Below are 17,711 nucleotides of genomic sequence, written 5' to 3' on the forward strand. Positions count from 1 at the left end.
TTAACTGCAGAGTTAAAAACCATTTTATTGCTCCATGAAATGAGATTGCCAGCATTGTAAGGTCCAGCTCTTCCTGCAGTTAGGCAGCTCTGCAATTAGTGCTTCTTCAGAGGAAGAAGTGGCCTTCTGCCACATCTTCAACTAGCATTTTTCCAACAGCAATAAATTCTCAGCTTTTTGTCCCCACAAGAGATGGAAGTCTGCAGCTGGAGGTTGAAAATTTGAGTAAGTTATTAGTGATGGTTAAAGAAATGGAAACCAAACCAAGAAGTCATGGAAAGCACAACCTAACTGCAGTTGATGCTATCATTTTCAGATTTGCCCTGAAAACAACACAGAAAACTTATTAAGATTGGTAATGCAGGAACTATTTATCCATCCTTACCTAGTTTCATGCTTCTCATCAATGTAAAACAGTTGGATGCAGAAAGCATTTGAAGCTCCTCTGTAGACTGGACGAAAAGCACCTTGTTCTTTGGTCTCAAGAAGCGTGGCAGAGGCTTTGAGATCTTTGACATCATCTACCAGCAGGTCAGCATGGGAAGGGGTAATGGCTCCATCCTTCTGCAGTAACAACAGACAGTGGAGCAGCTACAGCATTTCAGAAAATAGATACAATTTTTAATTGCATCATTCCTATCTTGTGGCATTCCAAGCACCCACAGAGGGATGTACAAGAATGATCAGGAGACTAGAAGCTCTGCCATGAGAAAAGGCTGAGAGAATTGGGTTTGTTCAGCCTTGAGAAGAGAAGGCTTAGGGGAGACTTTATTACCATGGACCAGTCCATAAAGGGTGGCTGCCAGGACAATGGAGACTCCCTTTTATAATGAGTCTCATGGAAAAGACAAGGGGTGATGGGGGCAAGTTACTGCTGGGGAGATTCTCATTAGAATCCAGAAGAAAATGTTTCCGCATGAGAACAGTCAGACATTGGAATCATCTCCCAAGAGAAGCAGTGGATTCTCCTCCATTAATCTAGTTTTAAGACTCAGCTTGCCAGGGTGCTGGGCCATCTCATTTCAACTGCAGAATCACCTAGAAAGATCCTTGGGGTCACTTCCAACCTGGTGTTCTGTGATGCTCACTTGTCACATTTTCACAAACACAGAAGTTCAAGGAGGTATCTTTACTGTGGTATCTATCTGTCTCTGAAACACTGGCTAAAAGCAACCTTTAAAAAGATATACATTGGTGCTGAAGAGCAGTACATTCACCACCTAGTTAACATTGCAGTCACTTTGTGAGGCAACAGAATATCCACCTTTCAGAAACGTTTAAAACAATTGATAGGAAAACGTTTGTTTCCACATGAAAATATGTGTAGGCTACAAACATGTTGCTGAAGAAAATGAGGCTACTGTGCAAATGGAAATGAACAGCCATGAGAAGAAAAGCAGAGCAGCTTTGACATATTGCTGAGAGACTAAAATACAGATGCAACCATATAAAGTTTCTCAGGATAAAGGTCCTGCTGATTTATGCTGCCCCAAGACATTTCATAGTAGTGGTCTTTTATCAAGCTGAGCTTCACACAACAGAAGAGGCATAGACAGAACATGTGCCCTTTAACTTCTGCAAATGACAGGGGCAAGTGAAGCTATATTGCTCCTTCTCAGCTTTGGTTGCTTTCTGTCAGTCAGATTTTTAGCTCAGTTCCTCAGTTCCACAGTCTCAGAACCTGCAGATGTTCAGAGTATGACAATTCTTGCCCTGTGATACAGGAATGCTCTCTCCACATCTGCAGAGGAGCCCATTCAGAAGCTGCGCTGCCACAAGCCTTTACTCAGCAGCAGGCCTGCACAAACATGGTCCTCATCGTTCTCTCAGGGCCACTTTATTCCTTCCCCATGCAGGCTGGCTGTTTGGGTGGAACTGCAGTGGAGAACCCCACCTCCATCCAGAATCTAGAGCAGCTTCTGATCCACATGCAGTAGGTAAGTAGCAATGTGGGCCTGGGCAGAGGGCAGTGCAGAAGTGGGAATAAGAAGCATTTCTTGTCCTAGCAGCCTCCACCTTTTCTTTCTGTTATCTTTTAATGTCATCAGCATTGCTCCATACAGCGGTGCTACCTGCACAGCTGCATCCTGGTCCTGAATAGCTTCAGCATTTGTAGATGAAACAGACTCTGTTTCTTGACTTGTTTGCTTGCTTAAATCTTCATCTGAGTAATAAAAAAAGAATAAACTGATCAGGTTTAAAAACAGGAGCTTAACCCTCAGAGTCACAGCAATAACCAGAGTGTGCCAGACTACCTCTGTTGCAAGGCTGATTTACTTTTAGCAACCACAGCTAAAATGGACCCTCCTAGAGTTATTTGGCTAAGAACTTAATTAGACTATTTGATTTCAAGGCAAAACCAAAAGAAGTCAGATAATTAGTTGTAAAATAAGAACTGAACAAGACACAGTTTGGAAGCAATTCCTGACTTGTGTATTGCATGCAATAAATTTGTACCTATCTGAAGAGAGTAAGATGAGTCATTAGTGTATTGACTGGTGTCTCAAACCCTGTGCCTCTTGCTAATTTGTGTTCTGATAACCACAAGGATGAGCAAGGGCTCGTGATTCTCAGATTAGTTCCCTGAACAGAACTGAAATTCAAAATAAATCCTAATCAAGTCAAACCCCTTACTTACTGGCACCAGGAGGGACAAGAAACAGGGATTTAACTTCCCTTCCCAGGTCCTAAACCTAACTAGCTCTCTGAACAACTTTTTTTTTCTTCTTTATCAGTGTGTCTCTAAAGAAAGAAATGTTGAAATACTCATAAAGCCTACATATTACTCTGAATACCACCAAAATGACTAAAGCAAAGTGTCAGCTGCTGTATTTTTAGCCCCTGAACATGTCTTCCTTAAATTGTCATCTCCATATTTTTACAGATATGTTTAAAAATAAAGCCTGAAAATAAATGTAACTGATAAACTCTTGAGGTGTAGGTATTGCTGCTGCAGAAAAACACATCAGGGCAGGCCACCCAGTAACAAAGTCAAAGCTCCTGTGCTCCACAAGGAAGACAAAATAACTTCAGAAAACCCAGGGAGACCTCAGTGCTGTCTACAGCCATGTGAAAGGACATTGTGGAGAGGTTCAGTGCTGGTCTATTCTCACAGGTAATTAGTGGGTAGAACAAGAGGGAATGGCCTCAATCTGCAACTGGGTAGAGGTTTAGACTGGACAGCAGGGAAAAAAAATTCACAACAAGAGTGGTCACAGATTGGAATGTGCTGTCCAGGAAGGTGGCGGAGTCACCAGCACTGGATGTATTTAAAGGTGGTTTGGATGTGGTGCTTGGGGATATGGTTTAGGGGTGACCCATGTAGAGTAGGGTTCTGGGTTGGACTTGGTGATCCTGAGGGTCTTTTCCAGCCTTAATGTTTCTGTGATTCTGTGACAAGGAGTTGGGGCTGTTCAGTCTGGAGAAGTGAAGGCTCTGAGGAGCCCTAATTGTGGCCTTCCAGTATCTGAAGGGGGCTACAAGAAAGCTGGGGAGGGACCTTTTAGGGTGTCAGGTAATGATAGGACCAGGGGGAATGGAACAAAAATAGAAATAGGGAGATTCAGATTGGATGTTATGAAGAAGTTCTTCCCCATGAGGGTGGTGAGACACTGGCACAGGTTGCCCAGGGAGGTGGTGGAAGCCTCAAGCCTGGAGGTTTTTAAGGCCAGGCTGGATGCAGCTCTGAGCATCCTGATGTAGTGTGAGGTGTCCCTGCACATGGCAGGGGGGGTTGGAATTGGCTGATCCTTGAGGTCCCTTCCAACCCTAACAATTCTGTGATTCTAGGATTCACTCCTCTCTGAACTTCACCTTGAAAACCCTCCCTAAGCTACATTCACCAATGTAAGCACCCAGCAATGAGCTCTTCTAAAAAGAAAAACACCTCCAAGGTTTAAAATCACTTAGCCAAAAGCATTTAAAGACATCTGAAAATCTCTTTCTCTGTGAGTAGAGAAAAATGCAGAGGCAATATGCAGGGCAAGAAGAAACAGAGGGGTTAGAAACCATGGTTTCTCCAGGGGTATCACAGATGTCAGACTTCACAGAAATGATCAAATGTCGCCTTGATTAGCCCAGTCACATTTCTCATTATAAACAGCCTTGCAGGTGTCAGGAGTTAATTAATACAAGTCTCCTGTTGTCATGTAAATATTGATATGTTGTTTCTGACTTTGTACAACAAGGAAATCCTTTAATGGCTCCACCATCACTAGTGTCAAACGTGGCTGCATCGCTGTTTACTTCTACACTGTACACAAGTGACTGGGAAGGACATAAATATTGTAGCACTAAAGGAAGCAGAGGACCTGAACAAAGAGAAAATTAAAATAATCCAGTGATTGCTGGGTTGCTAGCAGAGGTACCAGGCAGCAGGATTAAGAAGCCAGTTCACCATGAAGCCTGATGAAAAGCCCTTGAATCATTCCTGCTGCATCGTGTTTTTCTTGCTGCTAATTCCTGACACCATATAGAGTAACAACCAAATTACTGTAATTACCCTGAAATGTAAGTGGCATATCAATACTGGGTTAAAGACAGATTGTTGTGCACTCTTTCATTATTATTCAGCATCACATTTTGAAAGGAAAAAATAACATCAACCTGTGGTCTCACAACTGAAAGAGCTCAAAAAAAATATCCCTGTGGTTTGAGGTTGATGTTTGGGGTTGATGTTTGAGGTTGATGTTTGGGGTTGATGTTTGAGGTTGATGTTTGGGGTTGATGTTTGGGGTTTTGTTGCTTTGTTGTTATTTTTATTTTCTTATTTTTTCCTTCACTTGGGAACAGAAAATTACTCTACCAAGAAATGCAGTTTGCATTGTAAATTCTCAGCCTTCAAATGAACTAGAAGACAGTTCCCAGCCTTTACTGATGTAAGATGCCTTGTGACCCTTCCCATCAAGGGACTCAGTATTGGGGCCAATCTTCTTTCATAGTTTTACCAATGATCTGGAGGAGGGAAGTGAGTGCACCCTCAGTAAGTTGGCAGATGACACTAAACTGAGTGGGAGCGTTGATCTGCTTGAGGGTAGGAAGGCTTTGCAGAGGGATCTGGACAGGCTGGATCAATGGGCTGAGGACAACAGAGAGCTATGGGGATGATGAAGGGACTTGAACATCTCTCCTGTGAAGAAAGACTGACAGACTTGGGGCTGTTTAGTCTGGAGAAGAGAAGGCTGAGAGGGGAATCTTACCAGTGTCTATAAATATCTGAGGGGTGGGTGTCAAGATGAAGATGCCAGGCTCTTTTTGGTACTACCTAGTGAGAGGACAAGGAGCAATGGGTATGAGCTGGAACACAGCAAGTTCCACCTCAACATGAGGAGAAACTTCTTTGGTGTGAGGGTGACAGAGCCCTGGAGCCGGCTGCTCAGAGAGGTTGTGGGGTCTCCTTCTCTGGAGACTTTCAAGACCTGTCTGGATGCATTCCTGCATGACCTGCCCTAGGTGATCCTGCTTTGACAGGGAGGTTGGACTTGAGCTCTGGAGGTCCCTTCCAACCCCTAACATTCTATGATTCCATGATCATATAAAGCACATTTTCAACAACCAATAACAAACTTCTCTAAATTATGAGAGGCTCATACTGGTATTAGTTAGCAAATTGAACTGGTACTAGAAATTAGAGTAATAGCATACTTCCCATTTTGTGTGTCCTTTTAAAAGACTCATTTTCACTCATTAAAAGGCTCAGCAGGCATACAGCTTGCATTCCCTGGACAAGGAAAGCACACAAAGGTGTCTAGGGGTTTTAGCAGAACAGGCAGCAGTCACAGGATGGTAAAAGAAGGGACCACTGAGGTCACCTCATCCAAGTCCACTGCCCAAGCAGGGTCACTGAGAGCACACTGGCCAGACTGTGTTGCAACTGGTTTTCAGAAAGACTACCAAGATCTTTCTTCCTCCCTCAGCCTTGTTTATGTTTCTACATATATGTGTGACCTACTCTGAAACAATCCTCCAGAACACAGGAGAAGACAAGGTGGCTTCCTTCAGCTCTGACCTGCAAGGTGCCTCTTTGTAGGGGAGGGGAAGCAGCTCTGACTTTCCCTTTTCTGTCAGCTCTGAGATACCAGCTGGTGACTGCTCTGCAGCTCCCTAGCTGCCTTTTTGGCCTGCTGCTTTGTGTTCAGACAAGCAGACAGACCACAAGCTAATGGTGTGTTTTGGTTTGTTTTTTCCCCCCAGTTCAATTAGTGACAATTAGTAGCTAGTAAAATGTTGCCCTTCTGAACAAAAATAAGCTTTGACACTGACAAAAATGAAGGTGACAACTGTCAATCATGTACATGACACTTCTGTTCTACACAAAGGTATTTATGCTTCTGGGGTTCACAGTATGCAGTAATGTGGCTTGTAGATGCATTGTTTTATCATGGCCACTATCAAAACAGAATAGTCCCTGATCTCCCAATGAATTTGTAACCTAGAAGATCACAAACAGTAAGGAAAGAGCAGAAGCTGGACTAAAAGGAAGTAAGATGAGACAAGACAGTGGCACATGACACAGTTAACCAGCTGTTTAGTGACAGAACGATTCACACAGATTCAGATTGCATCAGGTTGGAAGGGATTCCCAAAGCTCATCTTGTCCAACACCCCTGCAGGCAGCAGGGACACCTCCAACTACATCAGGCTGCCCAGGGACACATCAAGGCTGATCCTGAAGGTCTCCAGGAACAAGGCCTCAACCACATCCCGTGGCAACCTGTGTCAGTATTTCATCACTCATTGTGAAGAACTTCCTCCTGATGTCTGACCTAAACCTACCCTGCTCCACTTTCAAACCATTGCCCCTCATCCTATCACTACAAGCTCTTCTAAACAGTCCCTCCACAACCTTCCTGTATGTCCCCTTCAGATATTTACATGTGCTTATAAGGTCTCCTTGGAACCTTCTCTTCTCCAGGCTGAACAGCCCCAATTCTTTCAGCCAGTTTTCATAGAAGAGGTGCTCCAGCCCTCTGATCAACTTTGTGGCATTAGAGGCAGATTTCAAATGAAGTCTTCAATTACCATACAACTGTAGCTAACTGGTAGAAAAATACATCTGATGCTTAACCCCAGGTTTCAAGTTTTGGAAAGCTATCCCATACCTGGTATAGAGCACCTGCCACACCCAACCATCATTTCTGAGTCAGAGGTTAAAAAAAAACACAACCCAGGCAACCATCTCCAAAAAGGAGATATTAATTGCTTTTCTCTCACCACTGAACCTATATCCTCAACCAATCTTTTGAAGAACCTACTCAGAAGCTAGAAATGAATGCCTCTTGAATCTATTATAGAATGGCTCAGGTTGGAAGGGACCTGAGAGATCATCTGCTCCAATATCCCAGCCATGGGCAGGGATGCCTCTCACCTAGACTCAGCTGCTCAAGGCCTCATCCAACCTGGCCTTGAACACCTCCAGTGAGAAAGCATCCACAATCTCCCTGAACAACATATTCCAGAGTCTCACCACCCTCATACTGAAGAGCTTCTTTCTAAGATCCAGCCTAAAACTCCTCGCCCTCAGCTTCAAACCATTCCCCCTTGTCCTGTCACTAGACACCCTTATGAAAAGTCCCTCTCCAATCTTCCTGCAGGTTCCCTTCAGGTATTAGAAGGAAGCCATAAGGTTCCCCATGAGTTCCCCAGGCAGAACAACTCCAGCTCCCTCAGTCTATCCTCACAGCAAAGGTGTTTCAGCCCTCCATCTATCCAGCATTGTAGACTGTAGGTACCTTCTTGAGTGCTGGGCTGCTGTGGCATGTTGAGAACATCTTCAGGATGTGGTTTACAGAGCCCATGGAACAGTCTTAGCTCAAAACACTCTTGTAACAAGGAAAGATTTACTTCAGAACGTAAGCTCATGAATCCTACTGCAGTGTCACCATCCTGGAACATAAAAGCAGCATTACACATGTAAAGGCTGAGCATGTGATTTTAGTTCAGGACAAAAAAACTCAACAAAAGAAATGTCTGGAACTTGAGGTTAGTGTTCCATCTCTGGCTGTGCATAATGGAAAAGTGCAAAGGAACTGCTTCAGCAAAAGCTGAAGATCTATTTTTTTCCCTTCTAGTGTGTATTAGGTCTTCTATATTAGATAGTATAATTCTTTTGTCAGGTAACATTAGGACTGCATATATGGACCAAACAAAGATCTACAGCTTCAATAAAACATTGATTACAGTAAATAAAAAATACCTGAACTACATACCTCAAAAAAAAAAAAGGTGTAATTTTTCTTGGACTTAAAAGTAGAGCTAAAGCAAAATCTGGTTACAGCCAGCCACAAGGGATGACTAATTACTAAGCACACTGCTTTGCAAATCAAGTTGTGCTGCCGTTGAAAAGTGTATTTTATTTCCTTATGACAGTGATTCAGACAGGAAAGCAATTATATAAGGATATAAACAGTATCTAATACCACATATAGTAGGTGTGGGACATACTATTTGCAGCAATAGTGAGCACTAAATGTTTTCAAGCCCTGAACAAATTGAAGAGCTTCTAAAATAAGTAAGTACCCAGGCAAGTATGAAACAAAGAAGATCTCTGCAATGCTGAAATGCCACCTTGCTCTGAGTGTGGCACCTGCTGAAAGTTGTGCAGAAAGTTGCAGTCTTCAGAAAGAAATATGCTCTGAGAAATGAGAACTGGCCTGCTGGAGTGCTTTTGGCTTTAAGCTAAGGGAACTCTAGAAGGAACTTTTCAGTTTTTAGTGCTAGATGCAACTTTCTGGTGAAGCACACATTCCAAATTATGTATCATAACGAAGGCCTCCTTTATAAACATAATGAAAACACAGCAGCTGGATGCCTATAGCAGTTTTATCAGGCCATCAGCACTCCAACAAAAATACAATCAAGAAGTTTGATATTTCCTCCCCCCCTCCTCCAACAACAAGTGATTGTTTGTTTGCCTTGTTTGCGTAACCGAACAAAAGCTGGGGCGCTGCAGTTGTCTGGCTGCTCTGTAATTCTGGGCCCAAGGCTCAGCAGAGGCTGATTAACCAATCCATCTACCATATGTGCAAAAAGAGGCTGCCAGCTTCATTCTCTGCAGGGAAAATTGGCATCTATCTCGGTTCGTGTGGCGGTGTCTTTCCAATCCGTGGCAGCGGTGGCAAGAATAAACTACGAGGGGCTGAAACACCTTTTGCTGGTATCATATGGAGCTCTAAATGGACAATTGAAATGTATTATTTATAAAGATAGCCCTCTGAAATGTGCTATTACACTAATGGTTTATTGTTTCCCATTTGGCTTCCAATGGCAGTGATTACACGTTAAGGTTTTACAAAATCATTTGCTTTGGAAAGCAGACTTCTGGAATTAAGTAGGTTATGTTGCCTGTTAGCTTACCATGCCATGCACAATTACTAGCACATGAAAATCTTGACAGGAATTTCCAGCAGGATAACTATTACCACCTCTTTCTTATGTAAATTAATTCCTGGGTTTCTGTCTTCAACTCAAGGAAGAAACAAAACAAAACCAAAACCAACAAACCAAACCTGACTGCCTCAGCCAGGAGAGGGGAAAAAAACCACCCCATCCACATCATTTTAAACTGTGAAAGCATTACTGGCTACTGGCTTTCACATGCAATATTCATTTTCACCAGGAATGACAACTGGGCATCCATAATGCAAATGTGTAAAAGGGCAGCGTGGTTTCCTCAGGATGGTCTGTTCCAACCACTTGGAAATATCTACCCAGTCACTGAGAACTGCTGCTTCATTTACTTCATAGGTGACATCACTCCCAAATAAAGACACAAAATATGTGGTGGAGGGCACTCTGTGTGTTCAGATCCCAAATTCTACCTTCCAGAAGAGAGCTTGCCCTTTTTATTCACTGACCAGCAGCGTGAGCAGTCACTGCCATGCGACAGCACTAATGTTATGATCAGACAAACGGCTCATGGCAGACTGACCTCGCAGACAACAGCCTGGTTTTCTTCATCTTGATGTGCTATGAGATCAGCAAGGAAATGCTCTCTATAGGTTTCCTTCAGAGTCTCACTCTGATGTGTCCAGATTGCCATGAGATGATCATAATCTTCCAACCTACAAAAAACAGATGAGGTCCTAAAAATTCTGCCATTAATAGGTCTCAAAACTTCTCTACTCTTGTGGCATATGGACAATTCTATATACTTGATCCAAAGCCTCTGCCCACAGATAATTTCAACTAGGACATGTCCTCAGTGCACAGTAAGCTGGGAGCCTCAGCACCAGAGCAGGTAGAGGACCATCTCCAAAAGTCAGCACAACACACCTAAGATTTGGACTGCCCAACAGAGATGATCACCTTTCTCCTACAAAATAAGAAGGCAGCCCAGTTCAAAATTCTTTTGCCTAAGGCATCTCAGGCCAGGTGGATCTAAGCTTTAGGCCTTACTTAAAATAATTATACTCATCAGCCCAGTCATCAGTTGGTAGGAGTTGGCAGAGATCTCATAGAGCAACATTGGTGCAATTTGGACAAGGAAAAAAAGAAGATTAAAAAAAAGGGGGGCAAAAAGCGCCTTCCTGTCAGGGAGAAACAAGGCTGAATATTGGCTGTTACTACACACAGCAGTGTGGGAGTCAGCTGGCAGAAACTGAGCCATTATGCCTTTGTAAGGTCAAGTTAATGCTCCACCACTGAAAAAGATACAAAGGCCAAAGTGCAGTTATTCTATTCCTCTGCCTCAGGAAGGGCTTTCTCCATAGGTGGGAACCTGCCACAGGCTTTAGCTGTCTCTACTACTCCGGACTGTGATGCTGGCATAAAAGCTGCCCAAGCCCATTTCCAGTCAGTCCAAGTTTCAGACTCACCCAGGCCCCATGCTAGGTAGACACAAAGACTCTTTCCCATTAAACCATTAAAATAATAATAAATGTTAATTCTTAGCCAGGATCAGTGTAAGTCTTAAGACCTTTTGGTGTTTTTACCAACACAATGAAAGAATTCATTCATCATGTGCTGTGATCGTGGCATAAAGGCTCTAATACCAAACAGCTTTCATAAATTGCATTAGGTTGGAGGACATCCTCAAAAGTCATCTTGTCCAGCACCCCTGCAATGACCAAGGACAGCTCCAACTACAGCAGGCTGCCCAGGGACACAAAGTATGATCATGAATGCCTCTAGGGATGGGGTCTCAACCACACCCCTGGGCAACCTGTTCCAGTATTTCACCACTCTCATTGTAAAGTGCTTCCTCCTGATGTCCAACCTAAATCTGCTCTGCTCCAGCTTCAAACCATTGCCACTCATCCTACTACTACAAAGCACTTCTACAGCACTGCCCAGCCCTCTGAGCATCTTTGTGGCCTCCTCTGGACCCATTCTAGCAGGTTCATGTCTCAAGTTGGGGATCCCAGAGCTGGACCCAGTACTCCAGGTGAGGTCTCACCAGAGCAGAGGGGCAGAATCACCTCTCTCAACCAGCTGGCCATACTTCTTTTGATGCAGTGTGCAAGTGCACATTTCTGGCTCACATCCAGCTTCTCATCCACCAGCACCCCCCAAGTCCTTTTCTGCAGGGCTTGCTCTCAATTTCATCATACCCCAGCCTGTATTGATATCGAGGATTGCCCCAACCTCGGTGCAGAACCTTGCACTCTGCCATACTGAACCCATGAGATTCTCCTCAGCCCACTTTTACAGCCTGTCCAGGTCCCTGTGGATGGCACCCATCCCCTCCTTCACTCTTAACAACCACACCACTCAGCTTGGTATCATCTGCAGGCTGGATGAGGATGCATGGTCTGCACCCTTCTCTCCGGAACATCCCCTCAGCTACACCACCTTTAACAACCGAGTTTAACGGCGTTTCGAGACTCCTGCCTCACGCACACACAGGCGTCCGGGGGTGCTGTCCAAGGCAGGCGCTCCGGGGGTGCTGGGGGTCCCGCAGCCGCTCCCACGCCGAGCCGCTCGGAGGCGGCGGGATTCGCCTGACCTCTAGCGGCCGCGGCTGGGATAGCCAGCGGAGCGGCTCTGAAACGGCTAGAAACGGCTCTCTGCCTTTACAAATAACTCTTCAAAAGGAGCTCTCTTTGCTTTAGAAGTGTTATGTGTTGCAGAAATATATTTCTGACCACCAGTACCAAGAATTATGATGAAAACGACCCTCAGTTCTAGGAAAACTTGTGCTTTGCTTCCAGCTCCTATTGCTCAAGTTTACACATGCTTTTATCATAGAATCACTGAATGATAGAATGGCTGGGGCTGGAAGGGACCGCTGAATATCATTGGGTCCAATCCCCCCTTACCAGAGCAGGAACATCTAGGGCAGGCCACACAGGAATGTATCCATATGGTCCAGGGCTCCAATACCCATACAGTAAAAGGATTTTTTCCTCATCCTGAGGTGAAACTTTTAATGTTCTAGTTTGTATCCATTGCCCCTCGTGCTATCACAGGACCCCACTGAAAAGAGACTGGCCCCTTCTTCTTGACACCCAGCCTTCAGATATATATAAACATTACTAAGGTCTCCTCTCAGCCTTCTCTTCTCTGGACTAACAACCCCAGATCTCTCAGCCTCTTCTCATCTGAGAGATGTTCCAGTCCCTTCATCATCCTCATAGCCTTTGTCAGACTAGTAGTTCCCTGTCCCTCTTGAACTAGGGACCCCAAAACTCAACACAATACTCCAGATGTGCTCTTATCAGGGCAGAGTTGAGGGGAAAGTTCAGAAGAATCTGAAGATCTTAGTTCTGCATATCCAGCAATTTAGGAAAAAAATAGTAATATTTATTCTCATTTCCACTCTATCCATGTTTCTGGACTTGGAAGAAGCCTTAAAGTTAGCACACTGGGCCTAAATCCTGTGTTTCTAATTGTGGTTAATGTGGTCTTAGTTTCTAAGCAGTGCCCACCTCTAGGCTAAGCCTGAAGGACAGTCCAGGTGGAGCGTAGATGGCTTTTGCTGCTCTTACACCCCAGAATGAAAGCGACCTTAGGGAGATTGCTTTTCTGATAGGGGACAGTGATCCCTTTCATTCTGATGTTGTTTCTGCTTTTTCATTCTCAGGCCATCTGTCTGAAAGCTCTCTCATTCCTCCAGTTGCCCCCATGGTTCAACACAGCCTGGGGATGAGACCCTGGACAACTTGACCCTGCTGTGCCGAGGTCAGTCTGTCAGCATGCTGGGGTAGGATGGACAGGAAGGGAGCTGCCAGAGCCCAGGGTGAGGACTGGCTACACAACCCTTACTAACAGCCTTCTTAGCTGGGAGAATAAATGCTTAACTTTTGACCTTTAGGTACTACTCCATCTGCCAGGAGCTTGAAATAATCTAATTATTCTTCTGAAGGGCAGTAACCAGATTCTTCCATTCTGCTTGTAAATTAAGAAAGCCAACCTAAGAAACCAGTAAAAATGAGAATCACCACTGCCCACTCACAGTGCAAAACACCTGCCAGGGGTGACAAATTTCTAAGCCCCACACTTTTTTTCCCATTCTTTTTAAGTGAGAATCTTCATTGCAATAGATTCTTTCCAAAAGGAAAAAGTACAGAAAATGTAACACACCATCAATTACTTGTCTGGGGCATTGATTCAAAGGATGGGAACTAAAAGGAAGTTCTTAGACCAATGAAGCCCTGTAAAAATTTCTAGTAGTTCACACTTTTTTTTATCTCAAACAAAAACCAGCAGAACTCCTCTGCTTTGCAGGCAGCATCTCCAGCAAAAAGCTGCAGCAAAATTGTTCCATTTTCACTGCTTCAGCACAATCAATCAAATCAATCAGTCAAGCAAACCTGACAGTGCTGTGAAACCTCAGACCCACAGCTTAAGGGTAAAGGAATGAGACTGTGCTCCAACTGAAGCCTGCTGTTTCACTGGGGTTGAAGACAGACACACACCACTTCTAAATGAAGCATTTTTACTCACTGCTCCAAGTCCTTTACAGCACTGTGCTCTACAACACAACATGCCACGAGGCCACACATCAAGATGCAGATGACAACTCTGCCAGCTCATGGTACATGGAGAGACTGACCTGGCAGTGATGCTCTGTCCATCTCCACACACACCTTCCAAAATGTAGGGAAAGAACTATTTAAATTTTCTTATATTATCTTCCACTAGCACCATAGTCTTAAAAAACCAAACAAACCTCAAACAACAACAAAACCCCCCAAACAAACCCCACCAAAAATCCCCAAACATCCAAGAGCTTTTTAATACAAAAATACTACAAAATGCCTATACTGTGAGAGCAAGCACAAGAAAGGCATTCCACAGAGCTGCAAATTTGTCAGCTCTTGTGCATGTGGAACAAACCCCACCATCTAGACAAGGTATCAGCAAGAAACTGAAATATAGAAGCTCAGTGGACTGTGTTCTGGCACACCACAGATTTATTTCACATTAAAAGGTCAGATGGAGAATAGCTTCAAAATTAATGGTTAAGCAAAGTATCAGTTTACAGCTCCTTTCCCCCCTCCCTTATGAGCAAGGGAAGAGGGAACAGAGATTACCCTAATCTCCTTTCATTGACCCAGAACATGTTGCTAGGCAGGTGGCTGGGGACAACTACCAGAGATAAGTCTCTAAAGGGCTCCATGGAACGTTACTATGGATGCCAGTGAAGTACAAAGGTGCATACAGAGGAAAAGGAAAGGCAAAGCGTCAACTGCAAACAGAATTTAGCTCATGCAGAGCATCTATTGATTGACAACATTCAAGTATAAATTCTCTATCACCAGGCACTGGGTAATTGAAGAGGGGGGGAAAAAATAGTGCCCTAATAATAAAAATCCCAAAGGTAAGTATTTTTTATTATTCAGAACAAACCACAGAAATCCCAGGCAAGATGATGTAGCATAGATTCATAGAATGGTTTTGGTTGGAATGGACCTGAAAGATCATTTAGTTCCAACCCCCCTGCCATGGGCAGGGACACCTTCCACTAGTCCAGCTTGCTCAAGGCCTCATCCAACCTGGCTTTGAACACTTCCAGGGAGGAGGCATCCACTACCACCCTGGGCAACCTGTTGCAGGTTCTCACCACCCTTACTCTAAAGAATTTCTTTCTAATTTCCAGTCTAAATCTGCCCTCCTCAAGCTTCAATCCATTCCCTCTTGACCTATCACTACAAGCCCTTGTAAAAAATTCCTCCCCAGCTTTCCTGAAGGCCCCTTCAGGTACTGGAAAGCTGCTATAAGGTCTCCCTGGAGCCTTCTCTTCTCCAAGCTGAAAAGCCCCAACTCTGGTAACCTGTCCCTATAGAGGAAATGCTCCAGCCCTCTGATCATTAACACAGAGAAATCTGCTCACAGAGGTGGAAGGAAGAAATTCCATTACCTTGCCTGACGAATACGCAGCTGTGGGTGATGCTGGTGCCTGGGGAACACCAGCAAGGTAAAGTTTTTATCCATTAATGAACCTGGAACAGCCACCATCTTTTCAAAGACATTTCCCATCTCTGGCTCTGTGAATGACAAAAATCTGTGAGGAGCTGAGAACTTGTAAACTTTTAAATTATCACCAAAACTGAGGAAAAGGGAGTTCTGAACTTAAACCATAGATGCCTTAGTGCTCTAAGTCTTCTAGGATAAGCAATGAAGCTTAAATGACAGTAGTAGACAAATGTAGAAGCAGCATCCCAAAGTTGAATAAGCTTCAAATCAACCAGGAACTGGTAGAATCAAACCCCTACAGAAATGCTCCCATAACCAATCCTATACACCACTGGAGAATCTCTTGGTCAGGACTTGTTATGCTGAAGGGAAGTTGGCATCTGCTGTTGGGTAGGTTTGACAAACACCATTATTCAGGTGCTGTTGTCTGTAGTTGACACAGCACCACAGAGCGGTTTAGCTTGACTTGGAAACTAAGCTGTCTAGAAAATGGCACATCAGAAAAGGTTCCAGGTCACTTCAAAGAGGGCTCAGAGCAAATGATTTAAAAATAAATAAATTAAAAACCAGACACTTTGTTTAGTCTAAATTAGTCTGAATTCAGGACTGAAATTCCAAGCCAGGTGCTGGTCTCTGGTTAAGATGTGCATTTTCCATCTTTGTGCCTCTGCTCTAAAAGATTTCCTTCTGTGTCTCCAGCACCCTGAACCTTGCCAAAGTGTCCTCTCCCCATCCTGTACTCACTGGCTAAATGAAGATTTCAATCTCTTTACTCCACAGAATCAGAGAATTGTTTTGGTTGGAAAAGACCTCTTAGATCAGTGAGTCCAGCCATCAACCTAACACCACCATGGCCATATAATCACATCCCAAAGTGCCATGGCCACAGGGCTCTTGAATGCCTCCAGGGACAGTGACTCCACCACCTCCCTGGGCAGCCTGTTCCAATGCCTGGCCACTCTTTCCATATAGAATTTTTTCATAACAGCTAACCTAAACCTCCCTGGCACCATTTCAGGCCATTCCCTCTTGATCAATCACCTGATACCAGAGAGAAGATACCAGCCCCACCTCCCTCCAACCTCCTTTCAGGGAGTTGTAGAAAGCAATGAGGTCTCCCCTCAGCCTCCTCTTCTCCAAGCGATACAATCCCAGTTCCTTCAGTTGCTCTTCACAGGACTTGTTCTCTAGACCTTCACCAGCTTTGTTCCCCTGTTCAGCCAGAAATCTTCACAGACTTTGTAGGAATTTATTTCTGAGAACTTTCCCTGTTTGAAGTCCTGTTTCTGGCAAATTTAAAATGCAGGAAATGGACAGACTGCTGGAGGAACAGGCAGCCACATAAACCTATTTTACAATGTCCATTAGAGGCTACTTCAAAACTCTGTTTTCCACATGCAGAAAATTGATAGCTTTTCTCAGTATTTAAAACCCACAAAGCAGCCACCCTCTGAGTGTGTATTCATGGTCATGAGATTTGAGATTGTGCTCATCATTTAAAGAATGAAATACCATTAATTCTTACCTAAATTCTCATCAGCTGGAATAAAGAGAAGTATAAACTGCAGCTCTGGGACTGTGATAAAAGCTCTCCTGGACAAATAAACAGCTGTATTCAGTCTTTCATCATTACACCCAATCAGATATAGCATCTAGGCTTTTAATACACACAATTCTGTCTCTAATCTTCCTTCAGGAGTCCACATGGCTCAAAAATTAAAACGTTTCTGACAAATAAGATCACGGGAAATTCATCTGGGCATTTTTTACTACCTTATTCCTCTCAATTTCCTAATTCTTAGATTTCAAACATCCTCCTTTTCATATCAGTTCCCCAGTGGTGAAAAAATTGAAGATGCCAGATCTCTGCTGGCAGATGACTGACCTGGCATCTGGATGAGCAGGCTTGACATGACAAAGTAACTGTCAATTCAACGGCAACAGCACCAAGGGTAAGTCACTGTTTATGCAACTGTATTCTGAGCCATACCAAATAACCTGAGCTGTGTCATACTGAAATACTGAACTAACTTAATAATCCATTGTGCTGTTTGTACCATAGAGCTCACAGCCTTACCATATAACCTGTAGCTAACAAACTATGAATGGGTTACCTGAGAAGAAGTGTTTTCTAGCAACTGCAGAGCTATTTCTGTGGAACAGTGCAGCAAAGACACAGCTAAACCCTAACACTATTTGGGAAGCAAACTTGGGACTCTCACAGCTTGGTTTCAAAGTCAACAGGGCACATGTGAACAACACAAGGTTATGTCTTATTACTTTCCCAGAGATATGTCATTTCAATCCAGTGATCACTGTGGCCAATTTGAAATTTTGCAACCTCTCAAATTAAT

The 17,711-nt window shown here is 43.8% G+C and overlaps 1 protein-coding gene across 2 annotated transcripts in view; it reads right to left on the reverse strand.

Moving 5' to 3' along the window:
- The window catches only part of CFAP61 (cilia and flagella associated protein 61), a 126,547-nt gene that overhangs the window by 104,090 nt on the left and 4,746 nt on the right, over positions 1-17,711 (reverse strand). Inside the window, exons 4-9 of one of the 2 annotated variants that reach the window (XM_054179709.1) lie at positions 16,883-16,950; positions 15,302-15,428; positions 9,929-10,061; positions 7,731-7,884; positions 2,073-2,164; positions 386-564 (exon numbers count right to left, since the gene is read on the reverse strand). In XM_054179709.1, coding sequence (XP_054035684.1) covers positions 386-564; positions 2,073-2,164; positions 7,731-7,884; positions 9,929-10,061; positions 15,302-15,428; positions 16,883-16,950 — 753 coding nt within the window. Of the gene's footprint in view, positions 1-385; positions 565-2,072; positions 2,165-7,730; positions 7,885-9,928; positions 10,062-15,301; positions 15,429-16,882; positions 16,951-17,711 lie in introns of those variants that run through there. The other variant, XM_054179708.1, reaches the window with a different exon arrangement.

This window comes from Dryobates pubescens, chromosome 3, assembly GCF_014839835.1.
Source record: "Dryobates pubescens isolate bDryPub1 chromosome 3, bDryPub1.pri, whole genome shotgun sequence".
NCBI classification, from domain to species: Eukaryota; Metazoa; Chordata; class Aves; order Piciformes; family Picidae; genus Dryobates; species Dryobates pubescens.